This window comes from Gobius niger (genome assembly GCF_951799975.1).
Source record: "Gobius niger genome assembly, chromosome: 13".
In the NCBI taxonomy this organism is placed as follows: domain Eukaryota; kingdom Metazoa; phylum Chordata; class Actinopteri; order Gobiiformes; family Gobiidae; genus Gobius; species Gobius niger.
Genome location: NC_136864.1, coordinates 21,819,589 through 21,845,677, shown reverse-complemented (window position 1 = coordinate 21,845,677; position 26,089 = coordinate 21,819,589). Strand labels below are relative to the sequence as shown.

At 44.2% G+C, this 26,089-nt stretch overlaps 1 protein-coding gene across 5 annotated transcripts in view; it reads left to right on the top strand.

Annotated features, from left to right (window-relative positions):
• LOC306972487 (zinc finger protein 521-like) overlaps window positions 1–13,135 on the top strand; it is a 124,146-nt gene extending 111,011 nt beyond the window's left edge. For all 5 annotated transcript variants that reach the window (XM_079569130.1, XM_079569129.1, XM_079569126.1 and 2 more), the window contains one exon: window positions 12,333–13,135. In XM_079569130.1, the coding sequence (XP_079425256.1) occupies window positions 12,333–12,362 (30 nt within the window). In that variant the 3' untranslated portion in view covers window positions 12,363–13,135. The remainder of the gene's footprint in view (window positions 1–12,332) is intronic.
• Window positions 13,136–26,089: the final 12,954 nt, after the last annotated feature.

The window sequence follows — 26,089 nt, the reverse complement described above, 5'->3', positions numbered from 1 at the left end:
ACAACATCTAGGCAGGGCAAGTTTATATGATTATTATTATTTTTTCAGCCTGAAAAAACACATATATTGAACATCTACAGTGACTGTAGCTAAATACGGATTTAATGTGGTACATTTTAGTAAAGAAATACACATTTTCATTCAAAAGTCTGTGTTTTTTCAATGTACTTGTTTTGTAGCCAAGCTTTAAGGGGCCCCTTGTAGTTCCTCTGAGCCCCCCCCAGGGGGCCCAGACTTTGGGAGTCACAGAGTTAGAGGGACAAATTTTGTCATGTCCTCCTTCAGTTTATCATAAACTCAGCAATTTGTAGACAAAATAACTGTGCATCTAATTATAATAAAGCATTATTATCAATTTTGTGAACTTTTAGACTTGTAGTTTGGGACCATATTTGTGACAGTGACCCTGCTAATTGTGAAAAGTGCTTATAAATGCATGCCTGTGAAGGATTTGGAAGCTAGGAATGTGTTTGGAAAGTTCAAAATGTTTGGACAAGACTGGCAATTTAATTGCTCCGCTTTCATTGTTTGAAAACATAATATCAGGTACAGGGCCTTTAACTTATCACTGGTATGTACTTAAAGGCACACTGCGTAACATTTTGGACTATACTGTTGCCATCAACACAAAACATTCTCCTAATGACCAGCTCAACACTGAAAATACTATTACTGTATTGGGTAATCAAAGATGTGGATGAAGGCTCAACCTGCTTTCTCAAACTCTGTTGACTTTAGTCACATCTCCATGGAGGCGAGCTGGAGACGTACCCTCTCCCAGTAAAGTTATAGTTATGTCTTAGGAGAGCTGAGCAAAAGCACATGTGTTCAAAATGACAGTATATCCCTGTTTCACTGAAAACACTTACTATGCCTGCAACTTGTGAATGCTGCACATAAACCTTACTCGCTCTCATTCATTTGGATTAGCCGCGCCCGGTATTAGCAGCTAGCCAGAGGTTACAGTAGCAGCTTCCAGGGCTATCGATCGACAGCCATTTTCATATTGAGATTCCCGGCGTAAACAGCGAAGGCGCGCGTCTGCCAGGAGGAAGGTGAGCGTGATCATTATCTTCTGGTCATCCCGGCTTTGCTGACATGAATAAAACACGTTCAACCAACTGGAAGGTTATTTAACGCATCAACATGGCCGATTTCTATTCACGCCAAGGTCTTCCGCTGATCACATTTTCATCCCGCATCGGCAAGCGGATAAACAATCTCAAACAACCCGGGGATGTTTCCTGACTTTTTCCTGTAACTTTGACATTTTTTAGGGGGAGAATGAAGTGATCTCCGCGTGCCCCTGGAGGCGGCGTTTCATGCGTGATTATATTGTTTTTACATGGCGCCGTGTGAAGAGTGCAACATGAAAGGGATCTACGGCAGTCGGAGGTGGATCAGGGACGTCGGGAGCGAATGGGAGCGGGGATTGATAGAGGGGAGCGATTGTGAAGATCTGCTGGTGTCACTTTTCCGAAATAGTCCCAAAAGAGTCAAAACACCATGAAAAGTATTTACCGACTTTATATCCTTCAGTCATTAACCTAAATTCTGCATTGCATTTCTGACACGAATGACTCACTTGTCATTTCTGGCAGATCGAGTTTGACATTTTGCACAGAGCAATTCCGCTGTGTACCTTTTTGGATTGTACCACACCTCTTTCAGTCAAGTAAAGAAAAAGTATTTTAAGACTTCAGTGGTAAAGGTCACAGTCAAGGTAGTTAAAAGTTACAGCTGTCATAGTATTTGTTGGGTAGTAGAACTTGCTTGTTTTTCTCCCCATGTCTCGTTGGGCTTCCTCCTCTTGCTACATAGACTAATCTAACCCCTCGGTACCAAAGCCTAGCAGACGTGATCAACCAATGCTCCTGACAGGTTCCCCCAGTGGGATTTAAGGATGGGCCAAATACAGAGGACCATTATCCTCTGTATAAAGGTGCACCTTAACCTTATAGTAGCTTCACCCACAGCTCCCAAACTTTCAGACTTACTTTGAGACTGATACTAAAACCAACATTCAGGGCAACCGAGATTAAAGTTGCTAAGTAACAGAAACAAACAAGCTAACAGTTAACTACAACATGTCTCATAACCGGACATCACTTCCCGCCTGAACTCCGAAAGTTAAACCTCACCTCGTCTATAGTTAAAGTGGTGTTGTTGGACTTCTTGTTGTAGTTTGTTGTTTGTTTCCCATGCATCACCACTTGAAAATGTCTCCCTGACACGGGCCGCTCGTTTGTCAGTCTGTGTGAAGTGTGAGCTGTCTTACCTGCAGCGAGAGGCGATGCAGGGGAGGCTCTCTCTTCTCGGCGCCTCTTGTGGACTTTGAGAGTTTCTCCCTATTTTCTGGCTGACACTCTTGGCCCGCGCTCGCCGCTGCCCGGGCCCCCTCATCTCTCTCAGTAGTGGACGGGGTCAAAGGCCGGAGCAGGCTGGGGAGAGGAGGCAGCGAGCGGTAGAGCTGCCACGCCAGGTAAAGGGAAGCAGGAAGGATATTTTATTAATTTGCTGCTGCGATCCTGAAACAGACCAAAGGCTGTGACAGGTATCCAGCGTGCGGCGCCTCCCCCCGCCAGGCTTCCCCCCGTGAACTCTACCCTGCGAGGGGCTAGCCAATTTTCGCCAGCCTGTCGAGAAGGATGATGGGAGAGCATCCGTCTAATCAGCCCTCACAGGACCCCCACCCCTCCTCACAAACTGGCCAGATTGACTGACTCCTGGGCCTGTGTGCCCCAGAATCCACATTCCAAAGGAGAATAATCTCTTCCCTCTTTTATTTCACCGGCCAAAAATGGGGAGGAGAAAAAAAAAATAAGCCGCGAGACGCTCAGACCACCATTCTCCGGGAGGGTCTCCTGAGATAGCCCCTCTACCATCACTCCTGGATGTCCCACTCCCACACCCCATTAAAATATGGAGCAAGCCCCACGTAGATATTTCATGAGGGGTTTGTGGGGAGGGCGAGCACTGACCCTGGACTGAGCCATCTCGTACAGACCAGCATATCAGCTAGTGTCCCTGCATGAAGTACGATGGGACTTGCAGTTACTTTCAAAACACAATAGTGAATCTATTAAAGGGATGTTTTAGGATTTTTGACATAGGGCGTCATTCCATAGTTGTCCAGAGTGTTGTTGATTTCTGGAGATTTTTTTGTATTAATTCATGCTGTCCTTGTATTTGAAGAGTTTAGTGGCGCTAGGCTAGTGCTAGGCTAGTGCATTTCTATGGTAACAGCTAGCCTGCATTAAAAACAGTCTGACCCGCTCCACAGTACACCTGAGGACTGCATGAATATAAAAAAAAATATCTCCAGAAATCAACAACACTCTGGATCAGTGGTTCTCAATCTGGGGGTCGCGAGACAAATTTGGGGGGTCGCCAAATCAATTAGATAAAATATACATATTTTCATTAGCATATAATCTAATGTGTTATGTAGCATGTGTTTGCTATTTTACCAGAGTGCCATTATTTGTTTGTAGTTTGATGAATTTTATTTCAGCCATTTGTTTTTTTTCTTTGGTTTTTGAGAATGATATAGGCTAATGTTCCTATTTCTCACGGTGTGACCCAGACGGGGGGTCACAAATCCCTTTACCTGGTATAATGGGGGTCTCAGCTCCAAAAGGTTGAGAACCACTGCTCTGGATAACTAGGAAATGAGGCCCTGTGTCAAAAATCCTGAAATATCCCTTTAAGGTTGCAACATTATCAAAAGTCTGACATTGTTGATTATAGCATCAGAATGTAAAACACACAAGGAGCACTCTCTTGTGGATTCTTGTAATCTTTAGTCTCTTATGGAAGTCCAAATTCTCCCCATTCTGTGACTCTGAATGTCCTTACAATACTTTTTCACTCTGCAGCGGAAGTTCCTGACAGCGCTGCTAGGCTGGATTAATTACCGAGATTCATTAACTGATGTCTATGCGCCAGTGTATTAGCCACAGCTTACATCTGACATTTCTCGGCTCATTTATGGAGAAAAAAAAGAAGAAAAAAACACCATACACACAACTTTGAACATTCTTGAGGGTCCGTCTTTTCCCCGTGATCCCGATCCCTCCGAACACAAAGCCACCTGCTGTTGTCTGAGAACCTGCAGGAGACCCGTGTCCCTTTTTTTGCCACAATCGCATTTCCTTTATTCCCTCCGTCTTCCCGATGTCATTATCAGTCCTCGGTAGTGACATGAAGCTGCAAGTCGCGTGTTAAGTCGCGCAGCCGCGGCGTAAAGAGTCTCGACAGACAGCCCGCAGGACGCGCACCTTAATTGGCGAGTCTTTTAAAAAGGATTTCTTCAAAGACAGTCTCACTTTCTCTCGCTCTCTCTCTGGTCCCGGTCCTTAATGAGTGCACCGAGAATGGCAGGAGCGCATCTGCATCATGTCGTACTAGCGGCGGCGCAAATGAGAAGGGCCCCCGATCTCGTCCCGCGCGATGGCCATTATTGCCAAGCTGTGACCAATTCCGCCGTTTTAATTAAGTATATTTATTGGCTTGGCGGTCACCGGGTCAGTGTAAACAGCCACGTGTGTCATAACATGTGTCTGCATGCGGCGGGCAAAACAGGGAGGAGGGAGAGAGGTGGGGCAGAGGGAGACGCCATAAACAAAGCAAAAAATAGCATCGGCGTAGCAACATTTGGAGAGGAAAAAGAATGCACAGGTATGTTTTCATAATAGTTCTCATAATGAGCCATTTCGGGGGAAAACTAACATCTCCAATGCAATTATCTCATTTAATTAAAAGCCACAATTTCTCTAAATGGTGTCTTCCAGCGTGGGCGGCGTTGCCACCCAACCCAAACAAGGCAAACTTTCATTGTGTTCACCTAATAGAGAGTATTAGTGTCAGCAAGTCATTATTATTGTCTTAGCTTGTGACATAAGTTCATCCGTTCTGAATAAGGTACTCTATTGTTTTTTTTTGTTTTTTTCCCCAACTCTTTGCAGAAAAAAAACAAAAGGGAACAGACTTTTTTCACATCTCTCCAAACTATTGCCCTGCGAAATCCCCCAAAGCCCCACGTCTCAAATGCGTCACTCTAAAGCAAATCTACCCGCCTTGTCCCTCAGTGCCCTCCCAAACGTCTTGATGTGCCAACCATGACAGCTCTTCACGCGTTTGAAACTTGTATATGTTTTTTTTTTATTTCTCCCTTTTTTTTTTTCAAAACCTGCTTTTTATTTGACAACTTGTTTTCTTCTTTATCACCCCAGGTGCTCCGGATTCTGTCAGGATTTCAAAAAGTTGCGCTAGAACAATGATTTAAGGGAGAGAGAGAGGAAAAAAAAAAAAAGGCACGCGTGTACAACGCCATCATTAATATTTAAGTTTATTTATAATTGTGTACAACGCCGGGGCCCCGTGCGGTAAACGCGTGACAATTGCCGTGCTCCAGTTCCATTGGTGCGCGAGGATTAAACGGCGGCAGAGCTAATAATCTGGGGAATAGTCTTCTTGTATGGCGCGTATACAAGTGTGAGCGTGCTATTTGTCTTGCTCTCTCATAGGGTTTTGATATGTGCATGCAAACACAGTGTCTGCAGGGAAACATGACAAAAACTCCCAGAAGCCTTTGAGGCGTTCTTTTTGTCTCCTTCTCCTCCGGTGCACCACTGGGGTTAAATCCAAACAAAGAGGCAAGTCCTTGATGCAGTCTGCTATCATCGCTTTTTTGGATCGCTTCTTCAAATGTTGACTTTATTGCTTGTTCAGAAAACTTGGATAAATGATGATTTCAAACTTCTTCTTTTTTTGTTGTAGTAGATTTAGCATTTTCGTTGACATTTTCTTTCAATTCCAATCCTTCATTAGTTCCCAGTCGCAGTGAGTTGAACCTACCGACTTTTCGTGCATCTCGGAAAGGAAAGGAAAGTTTGGTTGGATGATGAGGACGCATAAACTGACCAGCAGTCCTCCAACGCATCCATGAGCGCCCTGTTTGGATGGAGCGAGAAAGCCATAGTAGCTCGAAAACCCATGGAAAGACGAAAGGACGCCACGATCCCTCAAAGAGTTCTACAGCTGGTCAATCCAAGGAGCTGACCCACATTCTCAAGTGTTCTCTCTCCCTCTCTTTCTATTCAGCTTCTCCCTGAGAATGGCTTCCTTCCCCAAAGTGTGGTCTTCTCATTATAAGTACAGTAGGCTAATCGTCCATCTTGGTACGACTGACCAATATCCTGACTCAACATCTCAAGAAGAATTGTCCCATGGGGGCTTCACTGCTCATCCTCTGCTCTTGACAAGTCGCCTCTTTGACATTGAAGGACAGGTCATATTAGGTTAGAGGGAACGTATTATCGGCCCTTTGTTGTGGGAATGTTCCGTGATTGCAGAAACTTTTCAAACGCTCTCCAATGAGAAGAAACGTCATATTAGCGAAACTGTCTTCGGTGGTGCAGCGAGGTAGGGGCGGGGGGGGGGGGGGCTTGCAGGAGGGCGCCGGCTCTGTGTTAGCTTCCCTCGTCCTGCCGTGTTCCCGACTGAAGTGGTTAAACGTGAGAGTAATTGTGTTTTGTTTCGGGGACTGACGTGCGGAACCCCACGGACCCCCATCTCCCTCCCAGTGACAGGCAGCAATCCCATCGCCCGCCCCCCCTTCGCTCTGTCTAATTAGAGGATGTAGCCCAGGGCTCGTGTCCCAGGAAGGCACACCCCCTCCCCTTCACCCACATCCCCCTCCCAAGATGGCTCCCCTAAGAAAGGCCTTAATTGGGTTCTTTAGTCATAGTCTTCATTTTGGCTGGCCGGGCGCGCGCGTGTCGAGCTCACCTCCGGACGCCGTTTGGATGCCTCTCTTGTGTCAGTTGTCCGCGCCTCGATTGCTCTGCTCTCCGTCTCCCACTCTCGCCGCACTTAATGAGGCCCCATAATAACACGGCAGTTGTGCAGTTGTTTTGCTACCTCAGTCAAACAGCGGGATCGCGGCGTATAGTGTGTTGCTAGTACCATTCACTTGTCTACTTAGACAGGGTAATGAGTATCATTTGGAGCTACAAAGCGCCGGCCCACAAAAAGGGTGGTCCGTCATTTCCACTCACACCTCAGAAAGTATTGGATTTAGGCTTGTTAGACATCTCATCAAAGCCACAGAGCTGTATGCATTCTGTTTATATTGCCAGGCATTAAAGCTGCACTAAAGAGTCACACGTGTCCCCGATGCCCTCCTTTGGCCCTGAGCAGCAACATTGTGGCTTTCCTGACACCTCCTTTTACTCAAAAAACGTAAATGTGTAAGTTCACTATCAGACTCTATCATCCATGCTGAAGAACCATTTTCTTTTCCAATCTGCCAACTGGTGCTGCCACCACATTCACATCTTCACAGTTTTAGTTTAGAGTCTGTAAAGCAGAGCGTCAGAGCCGTCATCGACAGCCCATCAATGCTTGGAGATCTAATTCATCATCATTACTAATTATTGATGCTGCCCCGTAAGATTTTGCAAACGCTTTCAATATTCTCACACCAGAATGACTACCTTATGGGTGTCACGATCATATCATATCAAATGTGAAACATTATGGCCAGAATACCCCATGTTTTTGGAAAGCAGATGGCATCATCCATGGAGTTACTTTAGCCCAAACCATTTTAAGAAGTAAACAAAAGAGCTGCAAAGCAACTTGTTTTATGTGAATGCTAATTTCTGTACTTTGCATCTTAAAATCCCCATTGCTTCTACAATCTCAGGCCTGTTTATCACAGTTGGTCTCTCATATAAAGGTAAATGAATCAGTATAGTTTTCCCACGTCTTGATAAGTTGCACGATGTTGCTTTAAAAAAAAAAAAAAAAACCTTTTGCTGCTCCGCACACCGGACACATGACCGCCGCATCCCAGGGTGCCGCACTTCAAACAAGACACGTCTGTTACCATGGCGATGGCGCGGATGTGGCAGGGCAGTGTTTTGGGGTCAGAGCTCCCCGCGGCCCGATAAGTGATGACTGTGGAGAATGCCAACCAGCGAGTTATTTATTTATTTGATTGTGTTGTGCTCGCTCTAACGCAGCAGCGGTAAGCCTGGCCCCGGGTCAGAGCGGGGAAGGATTACTCAGTGGACTGGTCAACAGTCGGAGGCACGCGGGGAGCGCAGAGTCAATACAGAGCTAACCTCCACACACCGTTAAAGATCAAGAGCTGCAGTCCAACACGGCCCCAGCAACTTACAAACTCAACTGCCTTTCATTTTGCTGTAAAAGATGCAATCAAGGAAACTAAACAAAACCACACAAACGCATTTAGAATAAAACATTTAGCCAAATATGTGACTTGTTTATTGAAGAAAATAATTTAACGTTTCATAATAACTTTTAACACACACTTAGATTTCCACATTAATGAAGTTGCTGAGTTCATGTTACACTCTCTGATGTAAATGTGTACGTGTCTTGGTTTAAGCTTGTGAAAAGGCCTGGGCTTACTTCTCTCTCATCTGTTAGTCCTCCTTAAACCTGGGCTTTTCTCTAACACTCTGCCCATGTGGACATGTGCTGCACAGGTTTAACACAGCACTAATCTCACATAGTTAGTTCAGCTCTTAAGAGTACAGCCTCTCTGTGATGTTGGACATTGTGAGCTTGTTGTACCGCGGCCCATCAGATGAAAGCGCATGTGTGATGTAAGAGGTGCACGTCTGTTGGCTCACTGGTCTTATCAATGGAGACCACTGCACTGGGGAATGACACAATGATCAGTTCATAAATCACTTCTGCTCTTCCCCAGTCGCTCCCATCTCCTCCACTCTCCTGACGGCAGCTGCTAAACTCCTTAGACATGTTGCACCTGTTTGCATGGGTACACAAGCCCCCTGCCGGGCAGCCCCCTCCCCTCAGTGTGCCCCCAGGGCGCTGCAGAGGGTGATGTAATCACATGAAAGTGCTGCTGTTTTAACAGGGCCACTGAGAGGCTGCTGAACGGAGAAAGAGGAAGAGAGCCAAATACAGGGTGTCTTCATAAGGCTGCTATTGATCAGAGTGAAATTTAATTTGGTGTGGGATTGACTGCGCTGCTTTACCTGAACACTTGCGGCGAGGGCCCTGCCGCAGGCCACAGTGCTAGCAGGGGGCTGGCCCAGCAGCAGATTAAGGCCTGGACAGAATGGGAGGAAATGGATGATAAGGGAACAGTTTCAGGGGGATAGCACTCTGGTGAAGGGGCTGAGATTGGAGCTAAAAGGCTTAATGGAGGGCATCTAATCCCAAATTGCAGTGATTCTGGGGTGACACCATTAGTGACATCCTCTTCATGTCAGAGCACTGGACACTTTCCTGTAACATCCATATGGGACCAAGACATGTGCAACTGCAGGTGTCCGCTCTTACTGACAGCTTCAGTATACAAGACACTATTATACTCAGGATACAATATCATGTCCATGGCTTTGTGCGTGTTTAAAGTGGTTTAATTCCCACTGTCCCATCTATACACGTTGACCCAGAACGTGCCGGGTCACAAACACGCCGACCACCATCACAAGTTGTGTAGTGTGCGTTACACTGACTCAAGTTTGTTTTCACGAGTTGCTGACCTTCTCTGAATATCACTTTTACTTGCCTACAAACTCGATCTGCCAGCTTCCTCGGCTGCGGTCCGTGGTGAATTCGTATGGGTGTCTCCGTCAATTGGTCCACTGTTCTTTTTGCGTCTGTGGGGACGCTGCATCAGATGTGTTTAACTTCCCACTGTAGTGCAAAACCTACTTGAAGAACTTGACAAGGCTGAAGATTGGAAAGTAAATTCTCTGGGTCCCGTCTCGTCCTCATGCACATGAACAGCTTATAGCTCCTCTGCGGAGTTCAATATCCGCCGAGATAAAGGTATCAGCTTCACTTTTCTCTGGATGTTTTTTTTTTTCTTACTCTTCAGACGGCGTAGCTGCCACCGCCGGTGAAGTCGTTTAACACCGTCCTTGAGAAAGCCCTCGGTGAGAAAACTGCTGGCATGTTTAAGGAACAGGTAGACTGCAGTGTGTTAGACAGAGCAGGGACATGTGGAGGGGGGGGGGAGCCGGCCCCTAGAGGCGTTATTTTCCCCTCTAATAGCTGTTACGAGCCCTACATTATATCCAAGGAGCTACGTTCCTTTGGGGTCCACACACACCTAGACATAGTCACACAAAAGGCGTGCACACTCAGTTGAGCACAAATTTCCTTCTCCCCCCTCGCTTGCACACACACACACACACATGCGCGTTTAGTCTTAGCCGCTCTGCTCTCCCCGTGTCAATATCCTGCCATTTGAAGTCACGTACAGCAGGGGCATTGGGGAGCCGCGGAGGAGCCAGGCTGACGGGTAATGGGCCGCATTCATTAATAAGGTTGCCGTGCTCCTGTCCCTCCTCTGCAACGCCAAGGATGTCTTCACCAGGGGGTAGGAGGAGTGGGAGGGGGGGTGAGGTAGAAAGAGAGAGCGTCCCGTTGGGAATCTCCTCCAGACTCACTTAGAGGAGCTTTATTTCAGCAGAGAGAGAAGAGAGAGGCTGTTCTCAACAAAAAAAAAGAACCTAAAGGAAACGGCAGCGAGGCCCAGGCAAGGCGCTAACCCTTCCTGGGGTCACCCTCCTGCTCCCCGTCAAACAGCTTATTACCCCACCTGTCGGGAAGTAATCGCCCCGGCTGAAAGGAAAGCTGTTGAGGTGTTTAAATGCTTTATACGGCGGCAGCTGAAAGGGTAAAGAGGAAAGGAATGAATACAAGGGGGGTAGTGGTTATCTGCAAGGCTCTTGCCGTGCCTTAGGGACCGTGCACCTACAGGATTGAAGGTTGACTGTTCGGTAAATCTCCCCAATGTGGCTGCAGTGTGTTGCCAACAGCAGAGGCCAGATCAAGAACCTGTCGGCTAATACAAAGCTAGCTGGGGAGTAGTTATGTCCAGAGGTGAGCGTTAGTCAGCGCTATTCATGCGACGGAATGGTTTAGACAAACTTTCTGAAATCATAGATGGTTTTGTTATTAAAACGTTTTGCCAGAGAATCTTCCCTATAGTGACAGTGTGACTTCTACTACTACTACTACTACTACTACTACGACTACGACTGCTGCTACTACTTCTAGTGCAACCTCATCATCCAAAGCAGCATGTGCCCGTGAGGTGCATGCATGCGTGCTGTGACAGGTGCGTCTAGTCCATGCCAGCTCGGAGAGTCCAAGGCCGTGTTTTGAAACAGAGCGCAGCAAGTGGGGCATGTAGTTTGCATTAAAGGGATTAGCAGTCACTTCAAAAGATGACCTGGATTCAGCCCACCAGGGACACCAGTCACACACACACACACACACACCCCCGGCCGACACTCCCCTTTAAAGAAACCTGGCACAGCTGCCCCACAGCGACCGCTCGCCACGTGTGGCTCGTGCGTGCGTGTGTCAATAGTGGAAATATTGAGGAGGTTCTGATCAGTTCATACTGTATTGCTGTTTGGTCTTGTGGGTCCATACACCTGCCGTATTACTGTAGTCTCGTGGTCTGGACTTGTGAGTTCATGATGTAGTTCATATATTCTGACAGGGAGATATTAATTGTATTGCATTGTGACAGCTAAAAGGCAAATTCTACCCGAGTATTGTCATCTGCTTCAATATTAAACTATAGGCTTTTGAGAATGTTATGATGCCCCGTGAACACAACCCATATTTGTCGAGGGAGGCGGCGAGTGATCAATAGCCTCACCTGCACAATGGTCAATACGCATAAGCTACAGACATGTATAAACAAGACTCTGAGGATCGCGCTTCATCAGGTGTGTCAGGCGCGCGTCATAGATTTGTATCTGAGAAATTGGATGTTGTCAATGCTGTCTCGCTTTGTATGTGACATCAGTGCCGGCGTGTCGGGTCCCACAGCTCACCGCGATTGATCTGCGTAACATACGACTTCAGTGCGATTGGATTTGATATCCAAGATTTTCAAATGTCAAGGTAATTATCTGCCAGAAGTGGGAAAGTTGCGGGTGGTTCATGTACATGCGCTAGTTGTCGTCAATTTGGACATACATATATTCAAACATGCATGTCAAGCTAACGGATCAAGCTTGGTACTATACATCTTTCGACTTGAACTAAAGGGGCCTACATCAATTCCAGATGTTTTTCATTGCTGTGTTTTGTGGGGAGTTTGGTTTAAGGTCACCAGAATGAAAACAAATTAGGAGAAATCTGCACGGAGATGGGACACAGAGCTCAAAAGTGATATTGTCCCGGGGTAAATTCGGCAGTCTTGATTACAATTTCCAAAGGTATGAACTATTTTTACGGTACAGCTGCGTTGCTAAGTTACTAATACTCTCTTATTTTCCTTCTCTTTGTGTCTTTGGCAGAACCACTCGTTGACTCAGCACAGCAGCTAACATGGCCGACACCAACGCTGCGGCAATCGTGGGCCCAAGTCTCATGACCGTGAGACTCTGTCGTCCAACCACCAATTACCGAGAGTGCATCTTACCCCCACCTGAACCGAACCCAGGATCAAAAAGAGCAGTGGAGGAAGAAGTGCAGTGGACATGGGGAGGCGGGACATTGTTGCAAAACCTCCTTTTCTGACAATTGTATGAGGGGGGGGGGGACAACTTTGTACATAGAATCCTTCATGTGTTGCTTACCTTATATATCGCAATCTTAAAACAGTATTTGCAAATGTACAGTGCAAAAAAAAAAAAATGTTTGTATGAAAAAGACAGTTAGGGAGCGGGGGTGAAGCGACCAACCTTTTGTTGGACAGACACTTTTCACCCAATGCGGTCAATCATTTCCTTAACGTCTGCCAGAGGACCAGCTGAAAACAGTGGTGCACATAATCTGCATTGGAGTTGTGAATAAAAAAATAAAAAAAAAAATCATCACTCAACATAAAAAGCGATGAGAGAAAGCAGGACATGCTGATATATGCAAAGGCAGTGACACATTTGGAAAAAGGCTAGTTTCCTCTGCTTGGCTGGCGAACAGAGGCGTGACGCTCCCCTGTGATTCGCGCTAACTAAACCTGTACATTTCAGTTGTTAATGTTTACTGCTCGTCGAGGCCTGGAGATTACTGGATTTTTTTTATTTTTTATGTTTGACCTTGTTTCTTCTTTTTTTTTTTTCCAAGGGACTTTTCGTTTGGGGTCGTGACGTTCGAAACACAGCTATCCACTCGAGCTGGAAAGCCACTGTGGCACAACTCTTTTATCCATTCTGTTATCTTGTAAATGTTTTGAGATGCACTTTTGTATGATGTTTTGGACAATGAGATTTACAGTGCAGTTTACAGGACAAAATCAACATCTCCTGGCGCTTAAGGACAGCTATCTCTGATGTTATTAAAATGTATTGTACAAATATGGAGTTCTGTATTTGGCAGACCTCGTTTTTTTGTGTTGCACATGTGATGAAAATATTAAAAAAACTGTATGAATACTATTATCATGTCTCTGTATATGCATCCCTCCCAGCTTTCACATAGACTAAAAAGGAAAAAAGGATTACATTCTGCGTACACTGGTGTATGAATGAGAGTGTTAATGGGTGAGTGGTTTCTTGATGTGAAGAGCTTTGGGTAAAAGCTCTATTTAAGTTGAGACCATTTACCATTCTCATTGTATTACCCGACAATGTTTGAGACTAATGTTTTCTTGTTGTTTTCAATACCCCAGATAAAAACACACACGCACGCACGCACACACACACACACACAAAAACTACAGATCTACAATGTGGTAATAGTAAATATCTCACATAGCATCCAAACCAAAGGTCAAGTGATACAGCCCCCTTATACAGTAGGAGGGAAAAGTGCCTAAATTTCTGCTTAAATTGGTGATCAAATTTTGTCTCATCTCTATTAAAATCACAAGAATAAGTAAACAGTGTCTGCTTAAACTAATATCACCCAAACATTTACATTTTTATCACATTTTTATTGGCCATGACATAAACATTCACAGGAGAGTGTGGAACAAGTAAGTACACCCTTGGATTCAATAGCTGGTTTACCAGCAATAACTTCATCCAGACGTTTCCTGTGGTTGCAGATTAGACTTGCACAACCATCAGGGCAAATTTTGGACCATTCCTCCCATGGGGCCCTCCAACAACAAGAATTCATAGAATAGGTCATGACTTTCATGTTGAAAAACTACAAAACAATACAGAGTAAATTCTGACAATACAGTATTTAAACAAATAGACCCAAAGTTCCATTTAAACACATTTAAGATTTTATTTCTATGCTAATAATGTGTGGACATCTTTTGAAATCTCCACAACAGTGCTTCCAAGGATGTCCCTTGACCCCACTTTGGGAACCCCTGTCTTAATTTCAGTGAAGAATCTACTACAGTTTTTCTCACATGCCTGTAAGTGGTTTTGTCTTGTTCTGCAAAGGTGAGTATTTCCCTTCTCATTATGTGCATCCACAGTGGGCACGCCCAATCAGCCCATCACAGGAAAACATAATCATCAACACAATCCTATAGCTTTTTTCATTTTTTTTATTGTATCAAACTGCATGCTATTTTCCCCCGCTCCCCGGTGGCTCTCGCTAACGAACATCTGAGCATCTTAAGGGAGGTCTGCTGTTATTAATGACTCCATTACCCATCACCCTGTGCGGTCCCCATTCCACACACCCATGCGCGCTCTATTTAGGGAGGCTGCAGCACTCCGGGGGACTACGGAGGAAAGAAAGATTCTCCCAGCCTTTGCCGATCGGGACGAGTGCCGCGCTGCAACATCTGCCTGTCTCCGAGAATGATTCATCAACAGTGACGCGGAAGAGGCAAAACATTTGTTAAAGATCTTCTACTGTTTGGAGAAAAAAGAGCCAAGGGTTTTGTCTTATAGCAACAAAGTACATGTTGGCAGAATCAAGAGTGGTTGGTAAAAAGTCAGGGCTCAAATCAGTGAAAGGACCTCCACAAAGGCTCTATCAAATCAAAATGACATTCTGAATGGTTACGAAAGGCAGCTCTTATTTAACACAAACATATTAGTTTGCAGATATATCATAATGTGTTCTTTCTGGAAATGTCTCCATGTTCGATTAAGCTCCATTCAATCCAAACACATGCGGACAGTAAGCAAGTCAGCTAGTCTTTGTGGGGTTCGGTGGATTTTTTTTTTTTACTACCGAGAGTCCATTATGGTCCTGAAGAAAGCAGCATTTAAAAGTAAACAAACAGCTAGCGTAGCAGCTAAAGACATTTGAGACACATTTCTTCTTCTGAAACACTGAAGAGGCACCAAGAGCCCCCCACAACAGAAGCACAGTGGAGGCGTCACAAGAGGAAACCAAAAAAAGGGATAAACGAGGAGGTATCCGGGGCAAGACTCACAGCTAAGCCAATGGACGTTCACTGGACGTTCCCAGAAGACGGTAAAAGACTGTTGTGGTGTGGCGGGAGCTGTGCTGAAGGGAGAGGAAGGAGAAGATGGAGTTGACCAGTGCAGGACACCACGCTCTGAAATAGGGACAAACCCTTGAGGCATAATTTCAGAGCATCAGAGGAGCACTGAAGGCAGCCAGCTAGGTGCTACGGTTTCCCCCACCTGCAAAAACATGCTGGCTATATGTTCGGTTGTACAATGACAAATAAAGCACTTACTTACTTACTGGGAAAGGTTGCAGCGTTTGTTAGCTATTTTTTCCCCTATAGCCGTTAGCATATGTAGCCATCAAACATCACAAATTATGAACGATGCAGAAGTTTTCAGCTGTTGTCAACCCCTCAACCACATTTAGGGGAGGTCAAAGCCTAGTTAGAAATCATTAATGAATGTACAGAGATTGTACAAGATGAGAATTAAACTTTAAAAGTGTTCTCTCAGCTACACGCTAACTTATATTTGATTAAGTTTCTGCTTTTTGTGGGGTTGGATGAATAAAAGGGCCATTAAGAAACCACAAAAAATTGATTTATGCCATGAAACTATACCTCGCCATACTTTAATATAGGGCCTGGCTTCACCATTCATTGGTATGGGGATAGAACGCTCTATTCAAAACGGGTCTAAGGGAAGTGTAGGAGTAGGATCAGATACAGCAGCTAATGGCGTTTCTGTGATTCCTATATGGACAACACACAATACTGCAATACACAATACTGCAAAGCACTATTAGGGACAAAACAAGAACTAAACCACCCGAACCCATTTAGCACTTAGCTGGGACCACACATTGCACTGCTGACTCTGGCTCCTCTCGCTGGCGCTCACCGTTTGCGTATCTGAAGCATGACATTGCCCTCACATGTTGTCAGTCATCTATTAGCTTTGATTGCTCGCCTTTAATGCGTATCGGAGGAGGATTGGCCAGTGTTCCACAGCGCTCCCCTCCCCCCGCCGTCGAGAGATGGTACGGCCCGCCATTAACCATCATTCTAAATGCAAGCTGGGCATCCATTAAACAACTTCGCTAGTGTCTCCGTGTGCCAGCCACTTTTAATAAGCTTCAAGGGCATTCCGAGCGGGTCCAGAACTTTGCTTTGCCAGAGATGGACTGGCCCACACCATCCATTACATTAAATTGGGTGGCGGCCTCCAGCTCATATTTATGATTTAATTAAATTCACTTGTGAGGCGTATCCGAAGCACTGCGCCTCCCTTTTAACGGAGCAGTGAAACGCGCACGCTCCTACACACACACACACACACGCTGCAGTTATCACGAGTGTTGTCTTTCTGACTCTCGCCCAAGTGTTCAGACTTGGTGGGTGCATTGGCAGGGGCGTTCTCCTGGGCACATTTAAAGCAATATAATTACACAGCCCCCAAGTATTGCTCCATCAGAAGGCAGCAGAGTGGATGGCTTGTTCAGTGATAACTCTGGACACAAAAGCAGTTCAAAATGGGCTTTAATAGATCAGTTTGTGAAATGTGAACAGAGACTCGACAGGGGATTACGGACAGTACCCTCACTATATCAACATACATCTAGCATTAATGTTCGGCACTCTCGTATCATGAAGGGTCAAATTCTGGACATTTAGAGATCCTACCTCAGGTTCCTGCCTGACATCCGGATTCGAGAGTGTAATGCCTCATTTGAAAGCTAAGACCTACATAACTGATACTAGGTTTTTGTCATGTTTTCGTCTCCTTTTTATCACCTTTTTGTGATGTTTTTCTTGCTTTTTCATCGCTTTTTTTTGTCATGTTTTCATCAGTTTTTATCGCATTTTTGTCACTTCTTAGTCGCTCGTTTGTGTCTTTTATGTTGCTTTTTCATCACTCTTTAGTCTTGTTTATGTCGCTCTTTTGACACTTTTTTATCGCTTTTCTTTTTATTTGAGTAATGCTGAACTGAAAGCAATGGGCTCGGTTTGGGTGGGGGTAAAGAGGTTAAAGGAAGGGAATGTAGAATGCATTCTTATTAGTTTCAAAATGGCACTACAAGTGATTGGCCACACAGGGAATCCAAAATGTGGGAAAATCATCATTTGAAAGCTCAGAACCACCAGAATTCATTATAGCTGAGCTTCCAGCCTGCACTTGGTAAATTGGACATGATTGACGACAGATGCTGGGATTTTTGAAAGTGAGAGAGAATCCCTTTAGATTTATTGCCAGCTGGATTTAGCCATGATCTGGGAACCCGAAAGTGTGGTCCTCTTTCTGCTTTCTGTTTCGATAATGATCTCAAGAACCAAAACCAAACATGCCCACACAGGCACGCACACACAAATCCTCTGTCCTATTTTTGAAAATCGTTTCCAGCAAATAAGTTTGTAAGCTCCCCAATCGCTGATGGATTCTGAATGCCCTCCCTGTATTGTGAATTATTTCCTCCTGATTTTTTCAGACGAGGAGGAACAGCGGTGTTGGCAATAATGCCCGTAAAAGTTTTAGTAATCTGATTGGTTGGCCAAAGTATGAGCCACATTTTACAGTGTGACCATGAGGCTGGCCTCAGAGGTATTGTCTACACATTTACAGAGGAACTCAATGGTCCTGAGTGAAAGAGCCAGTAGAGCCAGATGTTTGGGAGTTGCAGAAATGCCATTGTCCGTATCCATGTGTGAAACACCACTTTGTTTTTATATGTCGACCTAATACCGGCAGATCTCTTGAGGGGTTGTGGCAGCCCGTGTTAGGGCTTTATTAAAGAATTATGACAGTACCAAACCTGCAGAGTGCTGGTCTCCTGGACACAGCCATAGTGGCATTTTATCCGAAATGAACATCCAACACAAATATAGGTATTCCGCGCGAGTCCCCTGCGCTCCGGTGTCCTTGCTATCACTCTTCTTTGGTGCAAATTTAGTTTAGGTGAAAACTCCACATTGTTAGGCTACACATTCCTCCCTGTGAAGGAGACCTGAGAGACCTCTTATGGCATTCAATATGTGCGCCCAAGCGTGAGATCCAGAGCCATTTGGCCCGGAGATCCACTGGGAGAGTCTGGGGTAACCCAATCTCTCGCACAAGAGCCATCTTTTCACTTCACATCGTTGTCAGCAAAATGGACGCTCCGGACACACTTGCAAGCAAAGCCACAGTGGGTATTATAAATGTATGGAATTTCCAACTGTGCATATTGAAAAACACAACAAGACGACAAGAGGTGAACCAACAAGAAAGAGCAATACGCCTAAGCTTAAAACAGCGGGCATTATCAAGATGTGAAATGAACAACTCCAGAAATAAGTGGCCGCAATCCATCTTCAGTCTAGTCATCCGATAGTGTTGATATTTTGTAGAAAGGGAAAAAGTGCACATCAGGTTTTGGGCCAGTAGGAAAACTTTTCACTTTCCGCATGAGTCAACCTTGATGGCTGTACCAGGACAACACTAGAACTTATACCATACTTCTTGTTTCTATAACAGTTCACAAAGTCCATTCTATAAGTGGACAGAATATGACAGGCCTATACCAAGCAAACAGAATGCCCTCACTTTACCCGTCACCCATTCTAATGATCCCCCTGTCTCCTAAACCTGGAGAGCTGAAGGTGAGCACTCCCCTCCAGTCATCTTCCACTGCCGGGATGAAAAACAGAGAAAAATCTCATTGTGTAGCAAGGGAAGGATTTTCAAAAATGCATTAAACACCAAATAATAAAATATAGACCATGTGGGGGTCAAATTCACTGGAACTCTCCAAGGCGGTGCAGCTGATGTGGCCGGTAAGATGAGTCTAACAAGAGCACAGAAAGGGGAAATAGTATCAATAATGCAACTACACTGTATACAGCTGACAGTCGAAATGGAAAAACACACATACGGGCAGAGAGAGAGATAGTGAGAGAATGGTAGAGGACATACTTTCTCTTTGAGGTGTTAAAGATGGAACTACAGCAGTTCTCCAGTGCCACAAATCAGAATGTGTATGGTACACTAGTGAGAACAGGAACCAGAAGTTTAGACTTTGGACTTTTGTGTGCAGATGAAAAAGCACTGAAGTGGCCACACGTTAGACAACTCAATATCAGTTTGTAGTGAAATATGCAACCATCAGCATCTATCAAAAAACTCTCCTGAGCCTTGTGCAGGCCAGAAGGTTAGGGTTTGCTAACCGTGTATTTGTTACATGCCCAGGCTCTCTACCACCACTGTATTCAGTTCGTAGTTCTGAGGACTGAAGTTGTGAGCGCCAGTGCTTCCTGTTACGATTCAATACCTATTAAAATATACTCAGACCAGTTCCAATAAGTGTATTTTCAAAAGATTCTGTGGTGAAAGTTCCTGATAGATGACCACTTACTGCGGGTTAAGAGCTTGATGTACTTCAGGATACGTCTCTGTTTATACAGGTCAACAAGTTTGTCTTGAAGCTGAAGGCTTACGTTAATTTGATGAATAAACAAATATGGGGAAAAAAATCTACATAAAAAACAATCATCTTCTGTGTAGTGTTAATTGTATTTAATAGTTTTACCTTTATTCAATTATATATTGTATGCTAGTCTTTTGCTTCAAGACAACCTTGCCGACCATTCTAAACGTCTCCTCCACTGAAAGATTTGCAACCCACATCCAGTTTTTATAACACGCATCAAAGAATTCACTGTGCACCGTGTAATCTTTAGAAAATATGATTAATTGAACTGGTCTTAGCTCGTCTGCATAGGAAATAAATAGGACGGAACATGCTGGCACTCACAACTCCAGGTTAGCATAAGTCAGTGGTCCTTCAGTTGGTGTTGGGGGACAAAATATAAACTTTTACACACAAAACACTTTGACACTATTTAGAACTAACTTGTTTGTCGTACGGATCAATACGTATACCATATCTGACAGTACACACTATGAAGTTCCAACTACACAAGATGTGCACACTTGATACAGTTGTGTGTTCTGAACAAAGACTGTATATATAAATGGACAGCTTCTCCTCACTCCTCCCCGTTTACCATAATGACCACGCTCGTGGGGGAATTCATGGCGGATTTACAGACTCCCCCTCCCCAGCTCTGATGAAGCATGTTCTAAAAAACAACATAAGGGCGGGATTTTCACTGTAGACTCGGCCCTTGCGTGACGTGTAGCTCACGCTGCTCCAATGCTAACAGTCCGACCCTCATTAAGTACGAGATTTCAAAAATTCTTCTTACGAAAACCAGCCTGGTCCCCTTAATTGTAACTAAACCAGCGTTATCACAGGAGGAATATCTAGCTCTAGATAGTTCCAAAAAAATTGGGACCAGGCTTTAAAGTTGTTTTTAAGGTGTCTAAAGTCCAATGCATTTCAATGGGAGACCAGCGGCGATATGGAGGCACTACAGCAATGGCGGAGCAATGGCGGCCTCTAGTGTTGTGGGCATAAAGCAGAGCAGCCAGCGGCCATTGGTTCTGAAAAGCAAACAAGAAACCACAATCTAAGATGTACACTCAGAAGCACATAAAGAAGTGCTTCCTAAGTAGTACACACAACAGTGCACACTAAGTAGTACATACTATAGAACACACTAAGTAGTACACACTATAGTGCACACTGAGCAGCACACACTATAGTGCACCCTAAGTAGTACACACTATAGTGCACACTGAGCAGCACACACTATAGTGCACCCTAAGTAGTACACTCTAGAGTGCACCCTAAGTAGTACACTCTAGAGTGCACCCTAAGTAGTACACTTTGAAAAGTGCATATACTATAATGACCACCCAAAGTTATGCTGTTTTTTTGGTTTTTTTGGTGATATACTCTCTATTATTTGCAAGTGATTTTGTTGAACTAAACATGCTCTGTGATGCTGTCTTAGTGAAGAACATAGGCATCTGACTTTAGAATTCACAGTCTATTCTCCTTTTCATCACTGCGCTTGTTTTAAATCGTGGTCTCCTGATGTATTCACACACCCGTTCTGTATTTCCCATTCCTCACTCTGCATGCGCTCTCATCGCCCCGTCCCATACTACGCGCCCCCCTCTCTGCGCCCATCTTCATCTCTTGTATTGTAAACATTTCGACAAAAGCGTGACAAGGTCTGCGCTCTTGTTCCCCCTTTGCCTCCATTCTCTGTTCTCCCAGCTATTTGTTATTGTCTGCGCGCTATCGCTGTGTTTGTCTCTATCACACGTACCCCCCTTTATTCTGCTTCTTTTTTTTTCGTGGCATAAAAAAAGCAAAAGTTAATTAAATATGGAACGAGATGGAGCGGCGTGTCTTTAAACCATCATGTCATTAAAATGGCGTCCCTGGGAGATCGTCTTAAAAGGAGTCGGAGAACAATGTCTTCTCAGTCAGATATTTATGGGCCTGGTTATGTAAACATGCTCCCCTTTATTCTCTATGTATATTTCATGTAATTATCACTTTTTGTAGCGCTCGCCCCCAGAGATTTGAGGAAGGCAAGAAGTTACTGGGGGAATGTCATTAGAAGAGACTATTGTTACAGCGATGCCGGGATGATGCTGTGGCTGCTGTTCTGCACCGGGGCTTTCATCTATATTTGACTTCTTCATACAAAAATCATCAATGTCTCACACCTGCAGCGGAGGGGTCTAAGGCACAGGTTGTTGTCCAGTTTTAGTTTTTTTTTTGGTCGCGTAATGAGGGAACAACTCCTGCCAACTCTATAACAATTGGTGCCTGAAAATGTGTGCAGGCCAATTCATGTCTGCGGGTTATTAGAGGCATATAAAGACTGGGATGATGCTTTATATGTGAATTTAAAACATGGAATTAGGATTCAAGATTTATATATGAACTGTTATTTATACACTTTCTAATAATTTGTTTGTTGTTTTTAAGATAGGAGAGACCAGGGCTGTTTGTCACATGGGTTGGTTGTCACATTGCTTTTTACAGCCACACTAGGGGGCGCTGTGTCTTGAGAGTTTCATTGAACATCATGTTTAACATCCTGATTCTCCTGCTGTGATATGTTTTCAAAGAACATTGCAATGAGGAGATGATTTATCTTTTTCAGGGCGTTGGCCAATTTTTCAAAGTGTGTTTCAAAGATGTTTTTGTTTTAAGGCGTGACACGGCAGGTAAAAGTATTGATTATTCACGCCGTGGTCGAAGTGAAGATTTTTAGCTGGTTTCGTCCCTCAAGATAAGATAAGATACGATAGCCTTTATTGATCTCACATCTTCATGTTAGAGCAGCCTGTAAAAATGACTAAACTTACTCCGTACGATGCTTATTTTATGACGTTTTAATGGTTAAATTTAATGGTTCTATCCATTATTTACATTCTTACAAAATGCCTTATTTTTATATGAAAACATCAAATGACAGAAAACGTGGCACACATTTTTTCCCCTCATATTTATATAAGTAATGTTCAGCAAAAGTTTCAAATTGATATCTTTAAAAAAAATCCCTATTCACCTGCAGTGTCTCGCCTTAAAGGCCTAGGTGAGTAGCTTCTAAAAACGTATCTATGTAGAAATCGAGCTTTCAAGCATAAGCCATGTAAGGGCAAGCTCAAACGTTTAAGATGGTTGGGCTGGTTGTCCAGGTGGGTCGGGGTTGGTTGTCACATGGAGTCTCTATGTCTTTATGATTATACTAATTTCATCATTAGCGTGTGTTGAGCACATCTTTTACTTGCATTGAGTGATTTCCCGCATTTTTCAGCTCAATCAAGCGAATTTCAAATTAGTGGGAGAAGTACATCTGATATTGATCGCTGAGTTAAAAAAAAACAACAACAACCTTTTTTGTTTATCTCAAGAAACAAAGAAGTTATATATTATTTTCTAAATTCATGTTAGCACCAAAAATACCATTAAAAACTTAGGGACAACCAACCCCACACATTGTGAGAACAGCTGATTTTCTTGTCTTTGCCGGGTGATACGTTTTTAATGCAATAAGATATGAAAAAGGGGAGAGATGCCTATACTTCAAGTCAAGGGTTTAAGCTTTCATTTGTATGACTCTTGTGGGGAAAAAAAAAGAAAAAGGTGACAACCAGCCCCGGCCTCCCCTAATGCAAATCAAAAGTTTACAATTTTTATAGTTAAGGTATATTCCGGACTATAAGTCGCACCAGCCTTGGCAACTATCGGCCTGGAGGCGTCACTGTACTGTTTACAAGCCTCTCCCGGCATCACGTTGTTCAAGCTTTCATTTGCAAACTCGTTCCTCTTTCTGTGGCCATCTAGCTTTTAGCCCGCGATTAGCTTCTTTTGCTTTCTTCATTGCAGTAAGAGTAACCTCAGTTTTTTGCCAGTCCCTCACAAGTTTCTCGCTCACTCCAAACTTTCTTTCTGCTGCTCGATTACCGTCTTTTAAATCTTCAGCGGTTCAGGAGTAGCAGATACTGGTGCACAAGCCTAGAGCGCCTTCTAGCGGCTGTCAGTGTGAAAATAACAAACATGTGAAATTATATATTTTGATATATAAGTCGCACTTGAGTATAAGTCGCACCCCCAGTCAAACTATGAAAAAAGTGCGACTTATAGTCCGGAAAATACGGTACTCTTTCTTGAACATGAGAACTGGCTTCATAAAGCAATCTGGCACCCAACTAGATACCTTCCTGTTAGGTGAGAGATGTCCATGCATGTATTATTTCTTGTATTCAGAGTCAAATGAACTACAAGCTTAATTCAATATGCGACCACCGGCTACTCGTGTTTTCTTCACGCCAACCTCTGGTATCAGCGATTCAGTGTCTAAATAACTTACCAAACAAAAAAAGCCTATTTTTGGCAGCAGTAATTGTCCAGCGGTGCCCAGACCGGGGCCGAGGTCTCTCTGACTCTTTAAGCCCACTGTTGTACAATATGTATCTTAGCTGCCGTTCACAGCTCTTGTGGCTCGTGTGCCCACGCTTCTCCATCTGCTGCAGACAATGTGAAGACGTGATCTAGATTTTCTTTGAGCAGCGCGGGGCCAGTGACGGGTGCCAGCTGACGGAAACTGCTAATTAAGAGGGGCTGGAGGAGAAGTCAGTGGGGCGCCTTATGAAACAGTGGCACCTGGGTTTCACATGGGGCGGTGGGGGGGGTGCTGCTGCTGCTGCTGCGGGGAGGGGGCAGGGTACCCATCACCATTCATCTAGCTTTGCACCGGGAGCACATGGGGCAAACGCTGAGCCACGTCAAGCTATTTCCCCATACCTCCCCTCCCTCCCCCCCACGTTCTGCCCCGTTGTGTGCCACCGCAGAGGGGTGTTTGATTGCAGGGAATGATGAAATTGTTATATGTCAAGGTGCGTTTCATTCTTCTTAAGTGGAGGTTTTGATAACGATGCGCTTGTGTTACAGCGATCCTCCTGCGCCGGTGGCATCTCTGGACGCCACCGATCACTCAAGTGTACGTCTTCAGGGGGTACTCAGGGTCATCTGCAATTTCAGGCTTTGGTCGTTTTTATGAGGGATTAGTTTTACTTATAATTAGTAATGCGTTTAAGTAAGGTGCTTTTGTGGTTTGGACATGGTTTTTAGGTATAATTTAGAGCCTTTTTAGACCTAGTTTAGTCCTGATTTGATCATTATCTAGGCCTAATGGTGAAATGAGGTGGTTCTTGGAAGGACAAATATTTTATGAGGCGGTATTGTAAAGGTCAAATCATTTATGAAGTAGGCCTAAACTGTACGTGGTGCGAACAGTTGGAAAACCCTGATATTGACTGAGGAGCCTCGGAAAATTATTCTCCAGTTAATCTCCTTTGTATCTAAAAAGAAAAGAAAAGGAAGAAAGGCAATCTAGCAGAGGAGGCAAGAAAATATCAAGCTAGCTATGACGACAATTAACCAAAAAAAATAGTTATATAAGCAATATAAAAAAAGACAACAACATACTTTTAACCCAGTCTAGGTCCAGATTTTGATACAACTTAAAGAACAGGACTTTGTTTACAATTTATGTTCAAATTTATTATGTTGAACGTGTAAATAAAGCGCGATCATCGCTCTATTCAGGAATAATATTTTCCCATATCATGCAGCCTTAAAGGTGGCAATAACAAAAAGTCCTCTTGGGGTCATTAAGGTTCAGGCTCAAATTCTGCCTAGTTTCAATTGGTCTTTTCTGTGCAGAAGACAAAATAATTAGCCCCCATACGTACCACTCTTGTCTTTTGTTTCCAAAGTCATCTTTGCTATAGGGTCAAAATGTCTCCAAGTAATCTAAGTAGCTGTGGCTTTAGGGACAATATAAGGCTTGCCGTGAGTTCTGTCATTACTGCAGAAGCCACTGGGGGCAGATCTAACTCCTGACCACCAGTGAACCTGCCATATTGCTATCCATTCTGACCCCTGCAGACGCAGTAAACCTGAGTGAACCGCACTTTCCAAAGTCGACAGCAATAACCACTGCAGAATTGCTTTTAATCAACGTCTGAAATGAGGGTGACTTGAAGCGTCGCCCCATGCTGATTAAATGTAATTGTTTAATTGCCAAGTGCTGGGAACCCATCCTAAGAGGATTCCAATGGAATTATTTAATCTCTAGTCAGGAAGTAACACTGCAGAGGGGAAACGGAAGACTGGAAAAGGCACAGAATCAAACAGAAATGGTGTTGTGGTGTTTTCTTGTTTTTGATGTGGATGAAATATTAATAGTGGTTTGCAATTGAAGACGCGCTGGTGAGGGGGAGAGTGTGCGCTGAGTGATGCTGCTTCTTGAAAAGAGGTCACATGCAGCTTTGACCCGCATCTAAAAGAAAACAGACTTTAGTCTTGTTTCAGAAGC